The following is a 27206-nucleotide window of genomic DNA, read 5'->3' as shown; positions in this document are numbered from 1 at the left end:
AGTCACCCTTTAGCCTTCTCCATGCCACAGGACTGCATTTTGCTGTGGTTTGTTTTTGGATATTGTAGTTAGATTCCGAAATCCCAAGGCTCTGTTTCTGCGGGTGCTTTGTGGCATAAGGCTGGGAACAACGTGTCCTGTGGGGGTTAGTTTTGGGATAAGCATTTCACAAAGATGCCGTAATGTGGGAAATCATTGCCAGAGCACTGCTGAGTGCAAGACAGGGAAATGAGTGTTTTGTTGTGGGTGTTTTGAGAGTCTGCAAAGCTCCATTGACACTGCCCTAGCGTGGATGGGCTCCATCACCTGAAGCTTCGGCTGTGTTACTGCACCTGAGGTGGGTTTTGTTGTGCAGTGATTGTTTTATAACTGTTATCTTATTTTCAACAGACGTGAAATGATGAGATCAAGAAGCTTTTGGTTATCTCTTGTATTGCTCGGGGTTTCCCTGCTGGTCACGAGGGGATGGATGGCTGAAGACAGGAACAGAAGGCTGTATTTGGATGCGGGGAGATTGCATCAAGAGGTACTGTACACCCACTGCTGCTGCAGTTACAACTCCTGTGTTTCTAGTTTTGTGGTGTTCAGGCTCTTTGTACTGTGAAAACAGAAAATAAGCGAGGGCTTATCCATGTATTGAACTAAGGAGGACAGTGAAGAAACAGCAAACCAGAAGCTCCTACACTTACTGAGTATACTTGATATCATTCTGGGAGGGAAACTGTGCCATGGTGGAGATGCTGGGTTTGCCCCAAAGAAGTTATGGTATGCTCTGTCCTGGGCTGGGGACCTCTGTTCCCTGCTCTGTCCCCTGTTGGAACCAGTGACACTAAATGAAACAGGCAAACTTGTCCTGGCTCTTCATTTGGGTCACTGGCCCTTCAGGTGAAACCTAGAAAAAGCCTAAAGAAAGGGCTTTTTTTGCTGCTTAAAAAAAGGCAAATGGAGCCATAGGTGGTTCTGAGAGAACCAGCAAAGTTACTGCTGGATTGTTTCCCTTCTGACCTTCTGATGTTGAACCTCTGCAAAGTGCACAGTAATTGGAAAGGGAGCAAGGGCTATATCGAGAGATGGGGATCTTTGTCCAGCTGAAGAGGACCCTGATGGGGTGGTAGGACTCCTTATGCAGGAGAGTAGTGCACTCCTCAGCGTTCCATCCCTGAGCTTACGACAGTGGAGAAGCAACTGTTTTGAGTGCTGAAGGTGACAGTGTTGGCTTTTGTTACAGTGATGTGGATTAAGCAGGTCCCCGTTATGATAGGTGTCCAGTGTGGGCTGTGCCAATGGGGATGGTGGCTTTCTGGACCGGAGCTCACCGTGTGCCTTGCTGCACAGATGTGGGTAGGCTCAGATTTTCAAGTCTGAGGCATACAAATCAGGCTATAAAAATCTGGGAATGTGACTTTCATGGAAAGAAAACAATGAATGCTGGAACAGTTTTAGCTATTTAATTAGTTCCTGATTATCATATGTTTGTTAAATGATTGCTCAAATGCCTGGAAGTGGGAGGTGGTGGGGGAGGCAAGGGAAAGGAGACACTGCTATTTTTTAGCTGCCATTGCCTACATCACTTATGTACTGGCAGACACATTAGTCAGTGTTAGGCTAATGATAAGCTCTTGATGGATTCATGCTGCAATTGGATCTCTTTAAGCCTTAGGATTTTGTTCTAGTTGGAGAATCTCATTTCTCCCAGTCACATCCCATCTACAAATACCCGCAGTTGTGTGCACTAGTTCAATAAAGCAGTTTAAGCCAAATAAGAAGATGCTTTTTGCTGCTTACCAGGACTCAAATACCATTTCAATGGAGTTGGAGATCTGCAGTTCCAAGGTCTGGCTCAGGTGTACTTCTTCCTTGAATTATTCATCCTCTGTTCTGTAGAAGTGAGGAATAGCAACTCCCCTCCACAACTCCACTGTTACTTCATTGCTGTGTAGACTCAGGTAGTACACTGGAACTCTGCTAAACACATTCTTGTCTTGGATCACTTTTGCTTTATGAAAAGCAGCCAAATATTTTGCATGCTTTTGCATTAGATCTCGTTCTGCACTAATCATAGAACTATAGAATAGTTTGGGTTGGAAAGGACCTTAAGGTTATCCAGTTCCAACCCCCTGCCATGGGCAGGGACACCTCACACCAAACCATGGCACCCGAGGCTCTGTCCAACCTTGAACACTGCCAGGGATGGAGCATTCACAGCTTCCTTGGGCAACCCATTCCAGTACCTCACCACCCTCACAGTAAAGAATTTCTTCCTTATATCCAATCTAAACCTCTGCTGTTTAAGTTTCAACCCGTTACCCCTTGTCCTATCACTACAATGCCTAATGAGGAGTCCCTCTCCAGCATCCCTGAGCCCCCCTTCAGATTCTGTGTATTAGTTTTGATTTTTTTGAAGATGTTACTCTGTGGAATGAATTCCATTACACCAATGATCTACTTAAACAAGAACTGTAGAACTATTATATTTGAAAGACATTAATTCATTCCATCTTCCTCTAAAAAAGCATGAAGTGATCGTACCAATTACTTGATCTTGCTGGAGGTGAAAAGGTCTAAGGTAGAAATGTATTTGTTCAGATTTGCACAGAATTTAGCATTAAGGTTTCTAATGTTCAGAGAATGCAGTTGAAATGGCTTCAAGGGATGTAAGTTATAATGGAGATTTGAAAGGGAACTGTACAGAAAGCTTAATCCACAAGCTTGGTTACAACATGGTACGAAATGCCAGGATGAATCTGGAAGCCTTGGACAGAGCTTTTGGCTATGTCAGTGAAATTGAAATCCCCTTTTGAGAGGAAAGCAACAGTTCTTATGTTATCATTCAGAAAATAACTTAGCCGTGATACCTTTTTAATAATGAAACATCACCTGAAATCATCTTCTAGTGACACTGGCCTTTGTTCAGGTGGGAGCTCCTTATTCCTGAGGAGTTTGTCACCAACTTTGGTTTGATTACTATACAGTTCCATTAACGTGCATTTAAAACATTGAATCACCAATAGAAAAGCTCCTGGCAATGCACTAAAATTGCTTGTAAAGTGTGTAAAGGGTTAATTTCCAGGTTAAATAATTTGACGTGTGCTCTGATCTTAAATTCCTCAGAACTTCATCAAAGCAAACACTTGGGTGCATGGGTCACTGACCTACACTAATACTTGTTGTGATCTACATAGGAACAAGTTTATGGCATCAAAACCACTGCTTAATTTATGTTGTGATTGCTAAATCGATTTCTTCATGGTCTGCGGTGGAATTATTGCAGTTGTGCTTTGCATTTATAATGGCAAAATGAGTCTTGAGGCCAAAGACTGCAATATACAGCCCTTCTGGCTGAGGAAGTGACTCTCTAACATACAAATGGCATGTAAATAGGATGATTTCCTGATGCTCAGCTTTCCGCCTCTCAAATCTGTGGGGTGTTCCAGAGAAAATATGGACTATTTTTAGTTCTGATTAGAATAGTAAACACATGCCTGAAGTCTGGAATGCCATGGGTGTAGAATGAACCACAGTGGACAACCTAATTAAAACAAGGACAATGTCAGGATTTAAACCGCAGCTTGCCTGGTCCCTATTAATGTTTTAGAAAGCTGCTGTCACTTTTGCATCTTGAGAATTCCCATAGGCTGGTTCCAGAGGGAGCTGGAAAGCTCTTGAAGCTTCTGGGCACTGCATGGATTTGTGTGGATCTGGGAGGTGCAGCTTCCCAGGGTTGAACCGTTGTGGGACTACATCCTACTGAGTGGAATGGATGCCAAAGACTAAGGCTTGTTTTTGTGCTAATGGATGTAGCAGGCATGCTCAGTTTTAGAAGTACCATAACTTTCTAATTGGCATTTGGAAGGTACTGGCTGTGTAGGTTATCCATCATCTGGCTTGTTCCTTAGTTAGGACTTGGAGATTTTAAGCAGCTGACGACCACAGCTGGTTATTTCAAGGAGCAGAGGAGTCATGGGGATGATTTTGTGCTCCTTCCCCCAGCTAAGTGTTATTTCCTAATGTGCCAGGCTAGGAAAGGAGGTCTTTGGGAGGCAAGGTGGGAAATTGCAAATGCTTCTGATGAAAGCTTTTGCTTCTAATGCGACTAGAAGCATGATTTCAGAGCATGAGCTTGCAGTGAGACAGGCACAGTGCATCACTTTTATATGCAGGCGAAGATCTAATATCCTGGTATTTATTTAAAGAATTATTATTAGTAATGTATTCTCTGCCATGTGTCTGCTCTTCCTGCTTGTACATCAGCTTGGAGAAAGGAAGGAAAGGACCAGATTTGAATTCAGATCTATGCTGGGCTACAGCCTGCTCCTGTCTTACTCATTAGTGAAGGTAAATGGAGGCAAGACTTAAATTTATGGTTTTTATCACTTTGGTATGTAATGATAATTCACTCCTTGTTACCTGCATTGATGTGGTATCTTTAGCAAGCTGTAATCGCTGTTTGTAGACCATTATAAATCTGAACTAGTGTGTTATCACTGAAGCCTTCGCTCTGAGTGCTGGTTATCAGAGTATCTGCAGTTGTGGAATGTTTTCACAGTATTTGGATACACATGTTGGGGTCCTTCCTCTGTATCCCCAAACCCCACCTACCCCTTCCCAAGTACCCAGAGGGTTTAATAAATGCTGCACCTCAAGGGATGGTACCCAGAAGGTTTAATAAATGCTGTAGCAGTGGGATGCTGTTATTCTTGAAGTACTAGGAAAGTTGAATATTGGGTTACTTGGAATAAAGCAGGAGCTGTGTACTCGAATAACAGCGTCAGGTTAGAAGGATTTTAGGTTATGTTCATGGATGTGACTCACTCATAAGTATTGGAGATTGTCAGGACACACGTATAGCACATCTTAAAAGGTGAAAACCTCTTGTATGCAGCCCCTTACAGAACCAGAATCCTGGTTCCTGTAATTGTTTTTAAGCTTGTGGTAAGATGCAGTGATACCACTCTGTGGTCCTGCATTGCATTCTGGGATCTATCACCTTCCACCCAACAGCAGCCAGGACCACCAGGTGCCCTCCCTGCAGTTTAGGTGGTGCCCTGGGTACTAATGACCTTCAGTTCGGCTGCTGTAGCTGGTGCTTGGATGCTGTTCCTTGGGGAGAGCAGGGACCATGGGGCATAAACTGACCCCAGGAACCACATCTCAGTAGGGTTTTTCTCCTGTCACAGTTGAATAACTGTGGGAAAAAATCATACTTAAGTGGGGGAATGCTGATATATTCCTGAAGCAGAGAATAAGACCAGGGTAAAACATCTTGCACATAAAGAAATCTAAAGCAGTTCTGACTTGGCTATGATGTGGTTCTGATGCTCTGTTCAGAAGTTACTTAACCTTAAAAGACTAAATATTGACTAATTGTTTTCCAAAAGTAGCATATTCTCCCTTAAAAGCTGTAGGAGTAGTTTTAGAAGGGAGATAATTCTACTTCAAGTACTTTCTACCATAAAGCAGGGGAGTTTTTCACTTTATTCAATTAGGAAGGGTACATCTGCAAATCTGTGATTTCCAAAATGGGCATCCCATGAGCTTCCCTATGACAGTGTGGAAATTTATGGAGCTGTACCTGGGTTTCTCATCTGAAGTTTGGAAATGGGGAGTGAAATCAGAGATCTAGCACTCATCTCAATTAGGTGCCGTATGGATGAGCAGATGATCCTGTGTGATGCGAGACATCAGAGCTTCTCCCAGCCTTTGTACCAGGCAGAACAAATGTAAATTGCCAGCATCTGTAGTGGTAGCAAGCTTTCTCTAAACAGCAGTATATGATTTATCTTCTTTTCCTTATGCCTGCTCAAAAGAAGAGATGAAGTGAATGTCCTGTGCCTCATTAGCATCTTGAAAATAGTCTTTGTGCCTAGCTTTATAAACAGAAAATCCTGATTGTCTGTCTATTACTCATAACAGCTGCAAATACTGCAATCCATATGCAGAGTGCCTCTCCCCTCACCCTGCACTGATGGCAGAGTGATGATCTTGACCCCCCTACTTGAGATAAGGAAGAGAATGCTCTGAAAGGAAAGCAAATATCCCCAGGATGATGGTCTATTAATAGGAACTGGCACTTCTTTGTTAATTGGCTAAATGAGTCAGGGCTGTATATTTAGGAATCATACAGTGGATGGTCTGATCTGGAGAGCAGGTCCCTGGAGACTTGGTGTGTGCAGAAGTAACATCTAATTTAGCGATGGATGCAGCATGAGCCCTCTGCATGTGCTGAATTTGATTTATCCCCTTGCACAAGTGCTGCAGTCTCTGCCACAAAGTAAGAGAGTTGCTACAGTCCAGTGATACAGGCAGCGTGTGGATGTGAAATGTTACCTGGTCTGCATCTCTTCCATGTGCTGCATTAATAGGGCTTTTTTGGCAGTGTCCCCTATGTTAACCTTTGCTTATGGTCTTAAGGGACTCCTGGCTAAATCTGCATTTAAAAGAGCAGGAGACTGAAAACGCTGCAAGGTTTGCTGTTCTTGAGGGCAGTCGGTACCTGTTTGGTACCAAACTTGGTGCATATTAGGCATCATGCCGTGGGATCAGATGCTGACATAAATGATGGCAAATGCACAGCTGTATACAAATCTGTGTGCGTACTGGTTTGCAAAGGGAGGAAGCTGGGAAAGAAAGAGATCTATAGAGAGACTCTGTACCGCAAAGATGTGAACCTTAAACTACTACATTGAGCTATTGCTCGGGGATTCCTGCTTGCATGCCTCTGTGTGCTGGTTTATCCTCTAGTGTTAGTTAAGGGAAAAGTAGGAAGAAATAGCAGACAGGAACTTGTCTTTCCCAATTTCAAGCCTAATTGTGACTGTTTAATTATGAACTTTGCAAAGTGTGCTCACTTTTCAAATTAGAATGCAGGAAATTGCATGTGGCCAATTGCGGTTGTGCAGGGATAAAAGGAAGAACGACTGTTATAGAAAAATTAAGAAACAGTCCTTTCTCTGTCCCTGTTGGTAGCTTGTCTGTGTGCATTGCATGTCATTTACAAACCAAGTATAAAGTACCCTGTAGCTGCTGTAATTTATGCTGGTGCTAGCCTCTGCATGTGTTTCAGAGCAGCCTTTTAGGAGCCTTGTCCCATGCCCCATCTCATATGGTAGTGGGTTGGCATATTTTTATTTAAGGCTGCTAAGGGGATGTATTATACACACACCTTAATGTCTAGTCCATGGCTGTAGGATCCAGGTTAATAGATTGCTTTTAATCATGCATAGCAGCTTCTAGTGATATGGCTGTACATGCATTAAATGGTTATAAATTCTAGCTATCTAATGACATGTTTTTAACCTGTTGTAGATAACATTACTTGCCTACAGGCTAGACTTGTTTTTCTAGAGCTGAGGAGGGCTTTGAGCAGGCTTGTTCGTGTGTCTGCATCTTGTCCCCACTCCCATAGGTATCTTAAAGCTTTGGGGGAGTTCTGCTTCCTGCAGGCAGTCCTGGACCAGCTTTGTGTAGAGGCAATCCAGGTTCAGCTTTGTTTCTGAGAGACCTCCCCTTTGGTCATGCTGTGATAATAACTTGGTGTAGTTGGAGCATCCACATGACTGTTTTGCTCTGCCTCCTCAGTCCTTGGCTGGAGAGAATAGGTGGATGTTATTAATAGATGTGGGAATTGGGTTTCTATGTGACAAACGGTTCTTGCAGCTTGGTACATCACTTTTATAATCAGAAATTAGCCCTTCAGTGGGTTTGTCTTGCCCGTAGTTACAAAGCTGAGAGGAATCAGCATCCCAGACTGGTTTGTGTTGGAAGGGACTGTAAAGCTCATGCAGTTCCAACCCCCTGCCATGGTCGGAGATACCTTCCACTAGAGCAGGTTGCTCCAAGCTCCATCCAGCCTGGCCTTGAACTTCCAGGGACAGGGAACATGCACACGGTCCTTCCTTGCCCCCCTGTTTGCTTGAATGCAACTCTAAAAAGTAAAAATGATTAACTGTTGATGAGCATTGGTGTAATGAAGCTAGGCTGAAGTGACTGTAACAGCAATTGGTGTTGATAGTGTAGTGGTGGTTCCATGTTTTCTGGGCTTCACTTGGTAGGGGACATTAAAAAGCAGCACCCAAAGACAAAACAACAAATAGGCTGTCCAGCAAACTTGGGTTTGCTTGACTGTAGGAGAGTTGAAGCCAACTCTTCCATTACCCCAGTGCGGGGAAAAAACCCCCAACAATCAGAGGAGACAGCAGTAAAACACAGTACCAAATGTGATGCCGCGTTCTCCAGTGGGGTCAGGAGGTAGGGGCCTCCTGCTTGAGCAGCAGAAGCTCACATAGCCTTCCCCTCCTGCAACAGGGATGGATAGGGAGAAGAGACTGTTGCCTTGTATAGTGCACAATATGTTATTTGTGGGGGTACAGAACAGCTGTAGATATGTTTTTATAGAGATGTTTAAACGCTTTATTTACACTGACACCAAACAACCTGAAAGCGGTTTTGCTGCTTGGATCCCTCACTAATGACTGTCAGTAAATCTGTTTGCAGCACTCTGGTTACCAAGCACTGTACTACATTGTGTATTCCCTCTGTGTAGTTGTATTTTAACTCAGCACAACGAAGCGTTCCCCCCACCCTGTGTTTGTTCTGAAGGGAATCTGATTTTTCATTCCAGAAGTGCTCTGCTCATCCGTGGGCCCATGATTCAGCATTAATCAGCAGGCTGTAACACAAACCGGCTATTACAGCTTGGCAGGACATTGAGATGCTGTCTTTTGAAAGACTGGCATTCCCCTTCTGTGAGAGCAGAAAAGGGCTTTGTTGTTAAATGGCAGGAGGTTCACACAGGTGCCTGTGCAACACACGGCAGCTACAGGGAGTGAGCTGTAGTTCTGATTTGTATTGTTATTTTGTCCTCCAGGTCCAGGTTGGGTTAGTAATTGCGCTAGATGACACTACATCGCCTTTCAACCATGGCTGATCTTCTGGAGATGCACTTTTTCAGTAGCTACGTGTCTGGTAAAACCAAATCCTAGAGCAAACACACTGCATCGATTTGCACATAATGATTAGGCATTTCAGATACAGAACAGAAGGGCCTTTTCTTCTGCATTCAATTAACTGACATTAAAAAGCAGGCAAATAGGTGCTAAACATGAACCTCGACAAATAAACCCGTTGTATTGTGTTAATGAAATGCTGCTTAAAATGGTCCTTGTGAAGAATCTTTCTAGAAGGAATGAGAAATCTGAAGCTTTTCCCTTCAAAGCCTATGAGTTATGCTCTGATAAAATTAGATTTTTAGTTAAAGGAATTTGTAGTTGTTAAATGGTACCCATGAAATAAGTCTCATTTATAACCATCTGCTTTACGGCTTCTGCAGGAGAATATTCCTCAGGCAATGCATCCAAGAACTTTAGTGTCATTTTTATCCAAATAGTTGGATTCTCTACCAGTCACACTATTAAAACCTCAGTGTGATTTTTCTCCTTTTTAACTTGAGAGCAGTATCTTACACTTCAAAGAAAGGGTGACTACTCTCTCCTGTGAAGAGATTGCCCAAGCCATACACGGCGCTGTGCCTGTGGCCAGACTTGCTGGTAATGTCTCTTAGTGGTATATTAGATCACTAATAGAAAGGTTTTCTGTTCAACATGCCCTCAAGGAGTGAAATTAGCATCGTTTCTTTTCTGTGCTACAGAAGAGAGAAATGATTTTGGCTGAAGCAAACTAAGAAAAATGAGCCCTTGCTGCAGTTTTACTTTACTAGAGGGATAGAAACTGCAGTTGTGTGTCTACCTGGAGGTGATGGATTTTTGTGGCTGCTCTTTAAGCCCTGCTATGGTTGCCAGGTATATTTCCCACTTTGCTGTGTACTCCTGAAATGTTGAGTGTTCTCAATGCCTTTTCTCCATTGAAGGGGAAGTTTTGGGGGGATGTACCAAGTGCTCCCAGGTAATGAGAAGTGGTGATTCACAGGCTGACCCCCACTTCTCTCATTGCATTTCTAACAAGCTTTTCCTCTGAATCCTGCATCTGTTCGTTGGGGTAATTTATATTCATTAGAGCATACAATTATGAGGAGAACAGAGTAAAAGAAGGGAACCTTTGAAGACCATCCTTTGTTTTTCATGATGTCTGTGCAGACATGGAAGTACCAAAAGGGTATTTAGTACAAGCGAGCTGACACTTGAATTTTATGAAGTGAATGTCTTTTTCCCCCTTTTGATCAATGTAATAGTTGTAATTAGTTTTAGTGTTTCTAAGCTTTTGAACTGCAGAGAATTCAAACAGCTTGTTAAAGTGAGGGACTCGGGGGAGCTTTAAAAGTACTCTTCCCTTTTGCATATATTATGTGTACATGGGTTTAATGATAGCAGGCTCTATGTGAATTTTTATCCTGTGCCCCACCTCTCAAACTAATATTTTGAAAAGCTCCGAGAGGTCCCTGGGGTGTAGTTGTCTGTGCTGCTCAGCTTTGCTGCATCAAGGGGATAAATCCTTTGAAGTCTGTACTTAGCCCAAATGCCGTTTTATGTCTTTCTGAGGATCACTAAGGTAGCATCGTACAGTGGGTGAAGACTTGGTGTTTCTATAAGCAAATACCCTTATTTTGTTTATTCCCCTCAGTTCATAGAATCATGGAATACTTGGTGTTGAAGGGACCTTAGAGCTCATCCAGCTCCAACCCCTGCCCCAGGCAGGGGCACCTTCCACTAGAGCAGGTTGCTCCAAGCCCCATCCAACCTGGCCTAGAACAGGGATAGGGCTGTTGACTTTGAAAATGCCAAGACCATGTCTGCTGTTCTGATCCTCCTTGGTTCTGGTGACAGCTTTGAGAAAGACAGCTTGCTGGTCACTTGTAGGAAAGAAAGCAGCATCTGTTACCTAGAAATAGCTACAACACCTTAGCATCCAGTGTGTATTACAGTGCATCCTGGAATAAACCTCCTCATTCTGAATTACCCGATGCTGTCTGATGTACTCGGATGAGAGGTAATTATGGCCTTCAGGAGTTAGGAGAGCAGATACTGTTGTTTCCATAAGCTGATTTTTTTCCCCTATTGTTTATTTCTATCTTTCACTTGGATAAAGTCTATATTTTTTTACCCTGTGCTCCAGTGGCAGCTTGCTTTATTTCCAATTACCCTGTGGCAGGGGGCTGTGTACCACAGGAAGGATTGTGGATGTGTTTCAGGAGATGCGTAGCACTTCTCTTTGTCTAAATGTGGTCTGCGGGGAGATTCTTTATTATAGAGAAGAAAGTACAAATAAACCCATAATAAACATCAGGTAGGGAAGAAATTTAGGTGTCTGTGAAGGCTGCGTGTTATTTTCCTATCAACAGCAAGAGAGAAACCTTTTTTGTTTTCCTTCTCTGATAAGCAAACATCTGAGAACAGTGAGCACTAAGGGAATGGAATGAGGTTAAGGCACATCCACAGAAGTAAGAAGCCCCTTATAAGCTTCTGGCAGGGGTCTGGAGAGCTTGCACTCAGTAGGGTTAGTCTGGCATCACCCATCAGTAGGCACTGTCCAGGTCAATGGGACTCTAGGCAAGATGGTGTTTGAGTCCTCTGTGATTTAGTTATTTTTGATACAGGAAGTATCTTGACTGATGGAAACTGTCAGTGTTTCTAATTAACCCATAAATAATGTTACTGCTTGGAATGAAGTATGTATTCCTCTAGAGTCTCGCCGCTAGTGTAAGTAATTAGTGTTGCTTGGGATCACAATAACCCTTTGAGAGTTTATGCAATGTCTCTTTAAAAGAAGTTTATTATAGATAGTAGTGATGCTTTGCAAGAAATAGGGCAAATCATGTAGGTGTGTAAAGGCTGAAAGAGCCCTTGGCTCTAAGCATGAGTAGCTGGGTTACTTTGAAATTATTCAAGTATTTGAACATGTCTCTGCTAAAAATATCTGTATTGCCTCCTCCCTCCCCAGCCCTAAATCCTTGATACAGTAATAATAACCCTCCTAGCTGCTCCCTTTTAATATCAATAGAGAAGAAAAATCCATTTTAAAGAAAGATGTTGTGCTCTACCATGTAACTCATCACAGAATGAAGAATGAGGAATCGTTTTAGCTGATCTATTGATCCATTAAATACCTGTGGACAAACTGAAATACATGTTTATAATTACTCCTCAGTTATTGTGTAAAGCTTCGTAGATGCTGCTCTGGGACAATGACTAATGTTTTTAGGGGGTTTTGTTCATGGTGCCTTTGAGCAATTATTGTATTAAAACCAAACCAACAACAGCAAGAAAACCTAAATCACAACAAAACCCACAAAAATGTCTCTTTTTCTTTATAGGACTCCAGAAGGTTTGAAGTTACAAGAAGAAAAGGTAGGAAAAAATACACTTTTCTTTCAGTGTATGCTAGTGTTGAGTATTCTTACAGTAACTCTTAAAACCAAGCATTTCCACACTTTGAAGAGCCTGCTGCTGTGGGATTTCAAAGGAGCTGCCTCCTAATCCTTGCCTGGCAGGTTTTAGTGTCACAGATTGTAGATTATTGGGTTCTTGTTTCAATGGAAACTTGTTCGTTCAGCACAGAACTGCATCATGGCATTGGGCATGCAAGTCAAGGTTTGTTGGGTTTGTTAAGAGTCCTGCTCCTGTAAACTCCTTTTGCGTCAGTAACTGGTTGGCTGCTGCTGTGAGTAGCTGTTGGATGGTTCCCAGCATCTGGGTGAGAATGAGCCATCAAGGAGCTCGTTGCTATCATTAATTTTGGGTTTGTTGAGCAGATGTTTTGTGGATTGGGCAGTTGCTTCCCTCATCTGTGTCTGTAGAACATGAGGCATTCTCCTGTTCAACAGATTAATGTGTTCCCTTCTCCTGTTCCAGCGGCAGTTTTATTTGTTTCAGGAATCCCGTGTATTGGGAAGAAGTAACTGCCACTATTTACTGCTTAAATGAAAAAGATCAGGTTCAAGGATAACATCACCTGGGCAAATAGTCTCATTTTGGGTTATTTTTGTGGTTGTGTTCTATGGGGTTTTGTTTGCTTCTTTTTTGCTGTGAGGCTGAGGCAGCAAAGAGGCTTGAAGACATCAGATACATGCCTGTTGCTAAAGGTGAAATCTGTTTAGCTCAGGTTTCCAGCATACGTGTGTGTTTGGTCAAACTTCTGCCAGTCTTCATGAGGAAATCCAGTTTTACTGGCCTTGCCTTGATCTCCGCCTGAGGAGGGCTCTTAGATGGTTCATGGTTGCTTTGAGATGCAGGAGAGCATCTTGGCACCTTTGATGTGGAAACGTTGCAGTCATGCTCCAGCTATAGTGTTTGTGGTCCAATTGATTATAGGCAGGAGACTGAATCCTGAATCCAAGGAGGCTTGTGGAAGTGGACTTATTGAATAAAACTTTGTGGAAGTACTTCTAGTCCTGCTTCAGGTATGATTTGAGTCTTCAAGATCTACTCCCCATGGAAAGTAACCAACACCTACAAGAACTTAAATACAGCAATGTGTGAAAGTGGGGCTGAACTTTTAAGATCATGTGGGTGCTTGGGAAATGTTACTTCAGAGCTATACCTGGATTTAGACATCAGTGCCTCTAGATGGGAACTTTCCAGGCTCAATTAGACTAGCTTCTTATCATCTTCACAGGATGAGTAAGCCTTGACTTCCATTCAGAACGGTGAAACCATGCCTTTGTTCAGAAATTCATTAGTTATAATGAACTTCTCTGTCAGATAGCATCTTAGATCCACAGATGGAGCCAAGGGTATGGTATTTGGGGTGTTAAGGTCTATAGATATATCGAGTTTATGCCTAGTGACACAGTGGGAATAATCATCTCTGAAGAACTGCAAACTCCTCAGAAGTCAAGAAAATGCTGACAGACACAGTAAATACACCCTGGTCACAAAAGCCTGTGGATTTGCAGAGCAACCTGGGGATTTTCAGCAATGATTAAGTATCTTCCTCTTTGGAGTTAGCCCTCAATAGTGCCTATGAAATAATTCAGCAAAAGCCTCCTTCAGCAGCCTCTTCAGTATTAAAATGTGTGCAGAGCAGATACCACTCAGTGCTAGGAAAAAGAAGAGGGTTGAAATGTTTGTTATGCACATGAAAGGATTTATTATGAATTTGGGGCTATGGTAGGATCTAATTTTAAGATTCAGGCTTCCCCCCCTCCCCCCCCCCAAAATGGTAATTTTTTGTGGATAATAGTTTGTACCTGAGGAAATGAAATAGCTGGGAAATGGTTGGGGGGGGGATGGTTGTGCTTCTTCCCTTCCCTCGGTGGAAGATGTGACTCTGTTGAAAAGCTGAAAACCTCAAACTTAAATATCTGCCACCACAAAAGTAAGAGCTGCAGCAAACTTGCTCTGTGCCTGCTTTTATTATCCTGTGCTCAGGGATGAGCCAGGATAATTAAAAAGAGCTGCTGACAAAATGAGAGGCAACACTGATTTATGCTTTCCAGGCTTTTTCTGGTTTTGGACTAAAGGTTTGAGTCCTTTCCATTGAAAGCCAATGCTTTTCTTTCAAAGGAAACGAAGCCTTGATTGTTGTAGATGTGGAAATACTTTCTTCCCTGTTTCAGCCCTGGATGAGTGTAGTGAAACTGGGAGGCTTTTGGTTTCCAAAGTGTCAGGACTCCATATGCTGGAGAAATTTTGAAGCTGCTCCAAAGCTCATTAGAGTCGATGAATGGCTTTCCTTTGACTTCTGTGGGTGCTAGATCAACTATAATGACATGATCTTTTAATTGCTGTGGTGCGGAAGGGAGATGCTTCCCTGACTCCAGCTGGCAGCCAACTTCCACCATGATGTATGAAGACTGATTTCCTCCTGATTTTTAATGGGAATGAGTGGCTGCAGATCTGTTTAGTTGCTGGGATGCCCAACTGGTGCTCAGAAATTACCCTTTTTGACTAATAATGATCTTTTAACAAAAAGCCTCCTCCTGGTCGTTGATTAGAAGCTGCAAGAATATTTCCTGAAATTCAGTTTAAGCTCATTAAGTTGAAATTTTGCTCTCAGTGGGTCATGCATGCAACCTACTGCAATTTCCATCTGCATTATGCTCATGTAATAGTGTGTGGTGTGAGGTGCCAGAACCAAACAATACCACAAAACACAACCCGTCCACTCAGGAAGACCCAGCATGGAGTGAACAAGCACAGGATTTGAATGCCATCTTTGTATTGCTCTTTTAGACTAAAACTGGGAGCAGGTTAGAGCAGGCATACCTTTTTATCTGTTATTCAGTCTTCTCTACTTTCCCATTTCTATGTAAATATTCTTCCATCATCGACTCCATGGGTTTATATGTGGTTTCAGGTGTCAGCACTGTTGCTACTTCCTGTGTGCTACCTGCCCTTAGTGCACAGAAAAGAGAAACTGAACAAAAATGTTAATAACCTGCATCTTTGCATCAGCTGCCCCCGACAGAGAGAAAGAGCAGATGGGGAAGAGCAAAACTGGAGTAGAGAGCTGGGAAAAGCAGCAGATTGGGTGGAAACAGCAGGCATTTAGTGGAAAGGATGGAGAGTAGTGTGCAGCAGAAAACTGGAAGACTAAAGCGTTTACGGTAAATTGGAAGAAGCTCTTAAGGGAGCATCTGTAAGGAATTGTCTTGACAGTGGCCAGGCTTAATTTTAAAGATAGGTGAGTTTTCATTGTGTAATGAGTGGAGATGAATGTGCGATACTTACCTGTTGCTGTAAATTAGACTGTATCATTTATGTATGTAAAACCATATGCGTTCACGTCCATCACGTTCCCCATGTTGAGCAGAACAGGGCCTCTAGTGGCTTCCCCAGCTGTTTTAGTTGCAAGAACACAGGAACTAATTCTGCAACTTCTGGAGCTGACAAATGCTCCTATTCCTGTTGGCAGTGTGGGGCCGAAGGATGCTCACTACCAGAATTAATTGTCTGCTGTGTATAACTCTGTGCTCAAGTATATTTATAGTCACATTAAGCATGAAGAGCCAAATCTTCAGTAGCTACAAATGAGCAAAGCCATGCAGAATTTAATGGCCCACCTTTGCTTTTCAGTAGTTGAGGATCTAGCCCAAGCACTTAAAACTTTTAATTTGTTTTGATGTTGCTCGCAATCATCCATTCAACAAATTAGTGTCAAAAGATGCTTTTGAAACCATTCAGCCAAGAAATGTTCGAGAAGATTGCTTCCACTCTGTTTGACCATATAATCTTGTTAAAGGAGATGCAACTCCAGATTTATTCCGACAGGTGACATCCCGCTGCCATAAAGATAGGAACTTTAACTATCTGTTTTGAATTAAAAGGCTGAAACCTCTTTTAAGTATTCACAAGCTCTGAATTGTGGATATCCTGTTTGTGTGTGTTTGTGTGTGTATATTAAGATACACCATCCTCACAGTGTGTTTCTTAACCACAGTGAGGAGCAGTAGAATATAGCACATCCTGAGCTTTCCCAAGATGCCATAGTTTTATTGAAACATCTCTAGGGCTGTATTAGTAGTGGTGGAAGATCCAGCTAACAGCTTAATAAATACTTCCTTACTTGCCACTTAACTCCAGTTCTTATGTCCTCAATGAAAAACTGAGTCATGGTTATAAAATGGTGAAGTCCTTTAGAAATTCTGTTCACTTTGTCCTTTCTTTTTGCACATTTGAAATTTTTGCCTATCCGTGGAAGATGGAAAGCTCTCAAAACTTGGCAGGATGGCAAGGTTCTCTCCTCAAGCCTTTCAGAAACCAAATGAAGTGATCAGTGGTAATTACTTCTGTAGTAAATCACCTATTCATTTCTCATCCCATTGTTTTCCCATTGGCAGAGTCCAATAAACTTGGTTTTGTTCCTTATGACCTGTTCAAAACCCACCAAAAGCCAGTAGCTGTGTTGCTCTTTAGAAGCAGTTGTACTTCCAGGATCTTGATTGATTGCCTAGCTGAGTAACATCCGGATTATATGAAACTGATAAATATACATATGTGTATGCATACCTCTGGCTTGTCAGGGCATCTGTTGTCAGCGAATGGCAATCTGTTACCTGGAGAAGGGCATTAGAGTGCTCAGAATATTAACTTGGTGTTTAGCTCCTGTTTTTCTAGGTCTGAGAAACTTCAGTTTCTTAGCACTTTTTGTTCCCACTTGAATGTTCTTCTTCAAACACGATGCAGTGGGGATGCCCAGTTCTGCAGTGTTGGCAGGGAATTGCCCAGGAATAATGAAAGTAAGAATGGTTTCAAGGAGCTGCCCAAGGCATTTTTTAGCTTGGATTTTATTTAGAGTCAGACTAACCCAATTGGGAAGGGAGGGAGAGGCAAAATTATCCTCTCCCATGTATCTATCAGCCATGGTGTTATTACTTGGCGTATTTTGTGGTTCTAAGTGACAAGAGTTAACAGAGGAAGTAAAACCATGTGGTGGGGGAAGAACCCCAAATAATCAAGTCATTAGCCAGTGTTAGGCACAGTAGTAAATTAAACAATAATACAGATACTCCTAAGCAGTCTTAATATAGATGTTGGTATTGTACACATGTGTACGGGACTCTGGACAAGGATGAGTAGCTGCAAGCACTGAGCAGTGAATTTCAGTTTAGCCAGGGGGTTTCTGAGCTGTTTTCTGGGATGAACACTGTTTGGAATAGTGGTCATGTTTGCCTTCCAAACGGCTGTTGGTTCATTTGGGTGGATTACTTCTGAAAAGGTGAATGCAGCCATGGTTTAGCCCAGCTTTGCCAGTAGACGAAAGAAACCCATTGCGTGCCCAGCTCTCCCATGCTGGAAGCAGAATGGTTTTGCAGGCTTAAGCCTCTTGTAAATTGGTAAGTCACTTTCTGCAGTTAAGTACTTGTGGGCAGAAGGAGGAATGAATTCTGTTCAGGGCAGAATGGGCATGAATGTTTAGTCAGTAAATATAATAGTACCTGGCTTTGGAGCAGCAGATTGATGGACCCCGGAGGAGCTGGAAGTGAAACGAGCAGCAGGAAACCAGGCAGCTGTTAACAACAGCAAGTCAGAGGAAGGAGCTTATAGGCAAGCTTAGGAGGTGGCCAGACTTCAGTCCCCTGGTGAGGAGGGGAAGAGGATGGAGATAAGCCAACAAGCTAGGAGACTTTGTGAGGATTTGCAGGAGGGCATGAAATACTACATATGTGTATTCCATACTGCCATACTTCATAAACTAGCATCTTCACTGTGGAGTGCTGAGGCTGGATGTGCCTGAAGCCATCTCTCTTTTTCCATCTGAAAGCAGAATGAACTGTGCTCATTTGGCAGCTACATAAGCTGCTTGTGCTGCTGTTGCTGACCAATGTGCCATGTTTCAGCCCTGCTTGGTCATGCCCCATGTTTTAAGAGGTCCCAGTTTGTCATTTGAGCATGGGGAACAGTCTGGACATCAGTCACATTTATGACCTCTTGCTGCACAAAAGGAGGCTACTAAGAAAAAAGAAGCAGGGTGCTGCCATTGCTTGCATTCTTTACAATGCATACCCATATCCATGGGTAGATATCAGTATCAGATCCTTAACCTAGAAATCTCAGACTGCAGTTAGCTCCACTGCTTAGTGGAAGATGCTGGAGTTGTCCATCAGTGATACCCATTTACAGCAGAGCACAAAACCTTGCACTGACCTGCAGCAAAGCAATGGCCTTACCTGCTGTCATGGTCCAGAAGGCTCCTTGAACTACTTCATATCGAGGAATCTGGAATCCCTTGAGATGTTTAGGGTTTTTCACATTATTACACCATACATGAATTGAGGGAGGCAGCAGAAAACATGTAGTGTCCAAACTAGAAGGTAAATTGATCCTGCTCATCCATATTTGGAAACTCTGGGGGATAGATGAGCCTATTTCCTGGAGTTATATGGAGGAGGGTGGTTTTTTTCTGGCCCATGCTGAGCAAGGCACTTCTGGCAGTGTGTGCTCCTTGCCTGTGTCTCCCAGTGTGGCACGTCAAGGGCATCCTCCGTGCTGTCAGGGAGGAGATGAGTCTCAACAAGTCCTGGTGCTGCCTTCTGCCATCTCCTGACTGAGATGATCCTTGCCAGCTTGAATGCCAAATTTTTATGCAGACTTACTAGAGAGGTTAGTTTTATTCCACAGGGCAATCTCTCCGTCTCTTTCATGTCTACCCATAATCTCTCTGTGCTCCACAGCCTGTAAATTACCCATCTTTCCCCAGGAGATAACCACTTTAATGTTTTTCCTTTCCCTGATATCCCTTGGCTCTGAGCTTCTCTACCTCTTCCACCTATACTGGGCAGTGCTTTGGAAGAGACCACTTTGTTCCATAAATCCCATCTTGGGGGCATCTTTATTCCCACTTACATCCTGCTGACCCAGATCAGTAAAGCAGGGTTGATTTGCACTAGTTTTTAGGACAACCTGTGTTGAACAAGAGTAGAGGCTTTCAAACAGGCTTTTATTGACTTTAACATCCTCAGCAGCAGCCAAATTATAAGTGAAATTTGAAGTCCTGTTGGCCCAAGTTTTGGGTGGAGCATTGCTATTTGTTTGAAATGCTACTTTTCTATTCAGCTGCATGATTACGCTGCTATGCATAACATTGGGTGACACAGAGCCCCTCTCGTGTGGAAAGGGCAAACACTGCTTGCATGTAATATTGGAAGGCTAAAATGTATTGGAAACCCTGAGTCTTCAGAGCATTTATAAAATAAACTTCTTTGTGAGGGTTGAATAAGAAAGTGGCAGCAGATGTTTCTGATAATAATGGTATAATGTAACATGCAAATACTCTTTAAGTTTGGTTATGCAGCATGTCTCAGACATTAGCAGAATAACTAACACAGACTTTGAGCCAGAAAGCCCAAAGTCCAGGATCACATCTGGACTCAGAGTCATGGTGTTTGAATGTGCTGCTGGTCTGCTTAATGTGTAAGAGCATGGTATATTTTCAATTACAGACTCACTAGGTTTCAACCTGCCTTTTCTTCCTGAACTGAGCTTTAGCCATAAGGGAGAGCAATTACGTTAATGTTTTCAGGGCTTCAACTCACTGCCCAAATATGAGATAAAATAGACAGAAATTACCCTCTTTGTGCTCTTGTAGCTCAGGCACTTAGACCAAAGTGCCTGTGGCCTCTACCTGTGGCAGACACAGCATGTTGAGCTGTCAGCCTGGATTAGCAGTGGCTGGGGTGAGCATCCCTGTGGTACTTGCCTGTGGGTACCATTATCTTCTACCATGTCTAGTTCCTGCAGAATCATAGAATGGTTTAGGTTGGAAGGGACTTTCAAAGCTCATCTAGTCCAATCCCTTGCAATGGGCAGGGACATCTTCAACTAGATCAAGTTGCTCAGATCCATATCCTGGCCTTGAATGTCTCCACCACCTCTCTGGGCAACCTGTGCCAGGATTTTATCACCCTCATTGTAGTGAATTAACCATTGAGGTGGTTGACAGCACAACCACATCCCTGGCTGCTGCTGTAGCAAATACTTTGCTTAAATTCGTGTGTTTTTTCCAGTGGGCTCTGCTTTGTTTGTAAATGTTTCCTTTGGACTTTGCGTTTGTAAGCAAGGTTTCAGCTCAGTAATTAGTGTGTGTGTGTATATTATTTATTAAGAACATAGGAGCCTGTGGAGTGGTCCAGTTGGTGTCTGGGAAAGAAAAATCGCCTGTGTGTAAGGTAATGCAATTATTTTTCTAAAGGAGTTCTTATTATGCACCTAACTGCACATTTAGTGTATTTGATAGACCAAAATAAAACCAGAATAGAATGAATAAGCCATTTTGGTCCATTGGGTAAATAAAACAGCTAAAGCATTTATAAATACGTATTTAGTCAGCAGAGCTGATTGGCAACTCTGCAACTGCTCCAATGTCTAAGTAATCCAAGTTTAATAGCCTTCCATAAATATTTCTGTTTGTCATGAGGCAGTGGTTATTTATCCATGCTGTGCTGCTTGCTTGTGTTCGATGAGCTCTTTTGAATGTATTAGCTTGTTGTTTTGCATATAACAAGATGGGCACTATGTGTGTTTATGAAGCAGTCTGAGAGTGCTCCTCATCTTGTCCCCTTCTCCTCCTTTCCGTCCTCGCCTCTCCCATGCAGGGCGTCTGTCTTTTGGTCTCTCTTTTTACTCTTTCAGTTTTGGTGAGTTTAAAATGTGCCTCCTTTCTGCCAAACTTCTAAATCCTGCTCCAGTGGCCCCAAAGATGTGACAATCTATAGGGTTGCATCTCAGCCCAGCTGCTCCTTCTGAGTATATAACTATTTCACATGTATTACAAAACTCATCTAATAATGTGTTTTACCAGAATTGGTACGTATGAGAAGTTCTTCTGGTCCTGTAGCACCTATAGATTTCAAAGCCCGTTCTTTCCACAGATGGAGGTTGGATTTTGGCTTTTAAATTTGTTCAGCGCATTGGTCTGGCTCTGTGGAGGTTATCAATAAATGTCTGTTCTGTGGCTTGTTGGGTGCAAGAGCTGGTGGAAGGGCCGCAGCTGAAACCCACTTTGTGCAGCCAGCAGGTAATAGCATGAAGTTATGCTTTTACTTGGGAAATAAAAAGCATAAGAAAAAGTCCTGTTTTCTTCCATGTGCAGGAATTATTCTAAATGTCATTTCTTACAAGACTTCAATTTAGTTTCTCACTGCAACTGCAGAGCAGGTCAACAGTGGCCTGCGATGCCCCTTCTTCTGTTCATTTTGCTTCTCCCATTGAAATTCTATGCTGTGAATTGCCTGTAATAAGAATAACTTTTCCTGTAGTTAGTTAGGTTTATTGCACTTTGAGTTTCCTGTTTCGTTTGCCATAGTTGTGCTTTCTTCTTTACCCATATTTATTTCCCCAGCATTATTAGTTTTCCTTAAATTATAGGATAGAGATGGTTAGGTTTTAGCTCTTATTGACCATTACATACAGGAGTTCGTCAGCTGCTTTTAGCAGAGTCAACATTGTGGCAAACCTTATTCCCTGGGAATAGAGTCAGTGAAGCCAGAAACTAGAAGCAGCCTCTCAGCTGTTATCAACACGTCCAACTCTGCTGGCACCCGTGTCAGTGAGGGCTGGTCCATTGCCAGAGGCATTTGTATAGGAAAACAGTTTGTGCAAACAAAGGGTTGCTGGATTAGAGCAGATGTACCACTGAGCGTGTGAGGTGACCACGTCTGCACCCCGAGATGGTGATGGAACTTGCCCAGTGTGCAGGACTCTGGGTCCAGGCTATGCCTAACACTGTTCAACAATGAAATAACTTATGTGATCCGTAGAACACCCTCATAAATGAAGAACTCTTTTCCCCAAACTATATAATAATGCTTTAAACAGTGAACCTCAGCAGCAGGCCATCACTGAGCTAAATGGATGAGCCCCTGAATGGGTCTGTCAGGTGGGAGACAGCTCATGGACAGTTTGGTGATGTGCTGGGTCTGGATGCTGGGAGCTGGAATGAGCAGCTGGAGTCATGGGAAACATGGAGAGAAGGCTCTTAGGAAAATGAAGCTTGTTTTGCCATAGTGATGATGAGCTGCCTGGCCTGGGCTGCAGAATGTAGGATATAGGACTATCTCAGTTTACAATGTTAAAACTGTAAGGCACAACATGGAGAATAACTCAAAGCCCTTAGAAGTACATTGTATTATCCTGGAAGCCCTGACTGCTCCTCAGTACTATGAAACATCTTAATTAGAGGGAAATCTCACATGGGGGTAGTAGTAAAGAAGCAGAGACAGCAGAAATCCCTCTTTTTTTTTTTTTTTTCCTTTTGGAAATCTTATAAATGCTTCCTGCACTTGAAGGTCCACATTTGGATGACACCTCTCTCTCTATATATATATATTCTAAGCAGGTCAGGTGGATTAAGGCATTGCTAAGTGAGCATTTTTGGTAAGTCACAGTTTGCAGTTGTCACTGCAGCATCCTAATGCATCTATAGGAAGTGTGGGGATGCTGGTGAAGTAATCAGGCTTTGAGTGAACTTCAAACAGATTTCTGTTTGAATGTGAGACAATGCTGCAAATGGCTTTACCACCTTTTGATGTTCACCCAGTACAAATAACATCACCAGAACAAATCCTTGCTGATCTGTGTATCAGACATCACGGTTTTCTCTTCAAAGGATGAGTGTTCATCAGGGCATGTTTATTATAGCTGAGCTGTATTCCCTCTAATGCTGTGACCCCATCATCTTTCAGACAACTTTCAGTGAGCACCCTCTAGTATTTGAGAACAGATATAATAGAGTAATAGAATCGAATCATAATTACAGGCCTTTGTCTTGCCTTTCACCCCATGCCTTTCCAGAAGGCAGAAGCTTTAATGTGATTATTTCACGAGATGTGGGTTCGCTGGAGGATGAGAGACTGGTCCCATCATGAGAACAGTGCTGCTGGCCTTGCTGCGTGTCTGTGCACAAACATGGACCTTTTCCATGGATTTTCTCTGGAAAACCTGAGGGATTATTTTCAGTTTCAGGTATCACAGCAGTTAAGAGTGGGAATGAGATAACTGAAATGGCTTTAACCTGACAGAGGGGAGATTGAGATGAGATCTCAGGGAGTTCTTCACTTATGAGGGTGCTGAGGTGCTGGCACAGGGTTACCAGAGACGCTGTGGCTTCCCTATCCCTGGCAGTGTTCAAGGCCAGGTTGGATGGGGCTTGGAGCACCCTGCTCTAGTGGAAGGTTTCCTTTATCCATTCCTGTGTTTGTAGCTATAATTTTCAGCCCCTTTTTAAACCAAACCTGGTGTTCATTCTTTCAGTGTATTCCCATGGGACAACAGGGATTCTGTCAAAACGGCAATGCGATTCCTTTCAAGCAGCTAACTGGAGGCAGGCAGAGGAGCGTGGCTCCATGCATGCGTGTCCCCTTTGCTGATGTGCTGATCAGCAAGCGCCTGATGTTCGTGGTGCTCTCCGGAGAGAGGCAGCTCTAGTGGGAGAGCCATTAATATCCAGCCCCTCTGTCAGTGGGAGCTAAGCACAGTGCACTTAGTTAATTTAGATATTACATCTTAGCTCAAACAAACACTCCTTTTGTGAGCCTAAAATTCTCCTCTACAGCTTTAGAGATGGAGCTGTTTGTCTTTAGATATGCTCTGTTGGGAAAGGCTTCGAGGAGGATGAGGGGATGGGTTCTTGAAGCTCTGCTGACCTGTGCTGGCTCCTCACTCCTGGGGCTGGGGACCGTGTATCCTTAGTGGCTCCAAGGGCTTTCAGTCACGAAGTAGTTAAAGGTGATTGGTCAGAACTGCTCCGTTTGAGTTTGCATTTAAAAACACAAGCAAAAAACCACCCCAAACTAGACGGTTTTAACTCACTATTGCAAAATCTCATCTGCAGTGTGTTAAAGAGGCACCCTGTAGTTTTCCTTATAGCTTAAAGTCGTATAAGCAAGAATAAATTAACTAATAGAGCTAATAGTTATTAAAATTGAGACTTGTGCTGATTTAAATACAGCAAATGTCTCTATTTGATTTCTGATAAGAAGGGATGAGTTCAAATTCAGCTTCATGACTAGCGATGAAGCTAAGCATTCTCTAGATCACAGTGAGACAAATTCCTCTCCATTTGATGCTACACATGCTGCTGCTGTAAAAACAAATGTTTGGTTTGTAGAAATACCACCTATGCTAGTAGTAGTAGTGGGGAGATTGCTGATGCCACCAGTGTTTCCCTTCAGGCATGCTCTATGGCAAAAAGAAGATCCAGGAATATACCCACGCTACTGGGAAAGTTCTCTAAAGCGAAAGGGTTGGGTTTTGTTTAAGAAGGTTCAGTTAGACCTTGGAGAGAACACACAAACTTCCTTCTTTTTTCTTTAATTCAGATAAAAATCTGCTTTTTTTGCTGGCTATTTATCAGGCACTAGAATAGGAAAGTTAAGATTTGTAGGGAAAAGCAGGATCTTTTGTTAGGCCAGCTGAGATAGAAGGAAAGTTGGGAAGCTGTTGAACACATGAGCTGTTTGTCAGGTCTAGAGCAGTAATGGCGATTGCCAGATACTGTCTTAGCTCCCTTTATTCTTGAACTGAATTTGCTGATTTTAAAGTTACTGTAAACAGTCCTGTTACTTGCTATCAAAATCTAAGTATGTGTGTTTGCCAGCTGCTATGATAAGGATGGGAGACCCAAAGCCATTTTTATCTCCCTTGTCTGTCTCTTTTTAATCTTTTCTTTTTGGTTGCAAAAATACGGATAACTTTAGAGAGTGTTTGATGTGATGCCAATTGACTGTAGGACTTCAGATAAGACACTGATCTGGCAGCAAAGACTTTAGGGGTACATTTATGGTGGGGCATTGGTGGAGTCTGAGCCTTATTTCTGGCATATTTCTACTTTATTTTGGGGGGATTTAGAATTGATATTTTTGATTTTCTTTTTGCCGGTGGCTCTTGGTTGTTCTTTGCCCTAAAAAATTCCTTCTCCTGCATCTGATATAAGGAAAAACACATGAAAACATGGTTCACTGGAGTGCAAACATCACCAAAGCTGGTATGGTTTCTGAGATAAAATCAAATTAATTGTCATGCTGTGTACTTCATAATACTACCACACGTGTCTATTTTGTGTAACCTGATAGTTAGGATGTGTCTTTCTCCTTGAAGTGGTAGTGAATCCTTTAGTTCTTGGGGTTTAGTGTGTCACAGTCTGCCAATGGCAGACTGTTACTGATGTTACTGTCCATACTGTTACGTATGGACTCTCATGAGTTATAAATAATTCCAATTGTGTGCATATAACAAGAGAAAAAGGCTGGAAACTCAAGTAGCAGAATATCCTCTGGAAATGAGTTATAGCTTCTAGTATTTTCCCCTGTAATGGGGGTCACTCAGTCTGCAGGAAAGATGTGAGCCTCCGAGGGACTCGGGCTGGTGTTAAAGTCGCAGTGTGAGGTGTCCCTGCCCGTGGCAGGGGGGTTGGAACTGGATGATCTTAAGGTCCTTTCCAGCCCAAACTATTCTATGATTCTATGCTGAATTAGGCTCTGCTGTTGCCTGAGAGGCTCCATCTATTCTGGTACTTTCAGTAGCAGAAGCAAACAAGAAATTTATGAGCGCAGTTAAAAATACTTCTATTGATTCCAGAGCTATATTAGTCCAAATGATTTGGAAGACTTTGCTTTCTCTGTGTGCAAACCTCATTCGGTTGCTGTTTTGTGCTTTTGTCATGGTTTCAGTGAAGCAAGTTTAAAAGGGAAGTAGTATCAATTGATCTAATACATGTTGTAGGTGGAAAAACAGGCACTGCTTTGGAATCGGCTGCAAGGAGATGCTGGGTCCTCTGGGGTGCTTGTGCTCCAGTGCTTTCATACCATCCCAGACTGATTTGTGTTGGAAGGGACCTGTAAGCTCATCCAGTTCCAACCCATGGGAAGGTGTCCCATGGGCAGGGACACCTTCCCCTGGAGCAGGTTGCTCCAAGCCCTGGTGTCCAATCTGGCCTTGAGCACTGCCAGGGATGGGGCATCCATTTGAGCACTGACATCAAACGTTAAAATATCTGCAATGCGAAGCTGAACATGGTTCTGCCACATCAGATTCCTGGAGAGGGACCTCTATGCTTGTGGGACCAGTGGAGGGCAGTCATCTGCTGTGCTGCTGTGGTACCTCACCCAAGAGAGCTCCTTTCCCTGGCATAGTCCCAGACCGAAGGATGCCTGATACTGTCAGACGTTAAATGTAAAATTACATGAAGGCACAAGGCCTCTGAGAACCTAATTACATTTGAAAAATGAGGCTATTTATTTCTGGCCTTGTGCTGTACCCATCAGTGATGCTGGAGGGTGTTGGGGTTGGGGCAGAGGTTGGGTCTGATCCAGGCTGGAGCAGAAGTGTCTCTGCTGTGGGGTCTGCCCTTGGCTGCACTTCATCTTCTGCAGAGCATGACCTTTCAGAAGCACTGGTTGCTGCTGTGCTTTTGCTGCAGTGCTGCATCTCATGCCAATGGGCAGAGAAAGCGATTCTTCAAGGCTTGTAAGAAAGAGCTTTAAGGCTCTCTTCTCTGGAAGTAAATTCATTGGCTAAAGGAAAGTTGAATGGGATCACTTGTGAAAGAGGAGCAGCAGCAGAATGAAAATGCTGCCAGGGAGCCCGCTGCTGCTGGAGAGAGGTGCAGGAGGATCAGGGAGAGATGATTTCTGTCCTGTGGCAATTAGGAAGGGTGAGAGGGAGGATTAAGTGGAACAAAAGAGAACCAAATGCTTTGAAAGAAAAAAGCCCTGGGTTTAGGCTGGTTTGCTGAACTAAATCCTGATTTAGTCATTTATGGAGATGGGGCAGCGATTGCAGGAGGCCAGGAGCCTAGGAGATGGATTTGTTCTCTTC

General features: G+C 43.0%; 1 protein-coding gene across 1 annotated transcript in view; it reads left to right on the top strand.

Annotated features, from left to right (window-relative positions):
- Positions 1-397: 397 nt before the first annotated feature.
- The window catches only part of FSTL4 (follistatin like 4), a 199296-nt gene continuing 172487 nt past the window's right edge, over positions 398-27206 (top strand). Inside the window, exons 1-2 of the mRNA XM_034067179.1 lie at positions 398-526; positions 12266-12299. Coding sequence (XP_033923070.1) covers positions 398-526; positions 12266-12299 — 163 coding nt within the window. The remainder of the gene's footprint in view (positions 527-12265; positions 12300-27206) is intronic.

The sequence above is a fragment of the Melopsittacus undulatus genome, chromosome 10 (genome assembly GCF_012275295.1).
Source record: "Melopsittacus undulatus isolate bMelUnd1 chromosome 10, bMelUnd1.mat.Z, whole genome shotgun sequence".
NCBI lineage: Eukaryota > Metazoa > Chordata > Aves > Psittaciformes > Psittaculidae > Melopsittacus > Melopsittacus undulatus.
The sequence above is the reverse complement of the archived record's forward strand: the minus strand, read 5'-3'. Positions and strand labels throughout refer to the sequence as shown.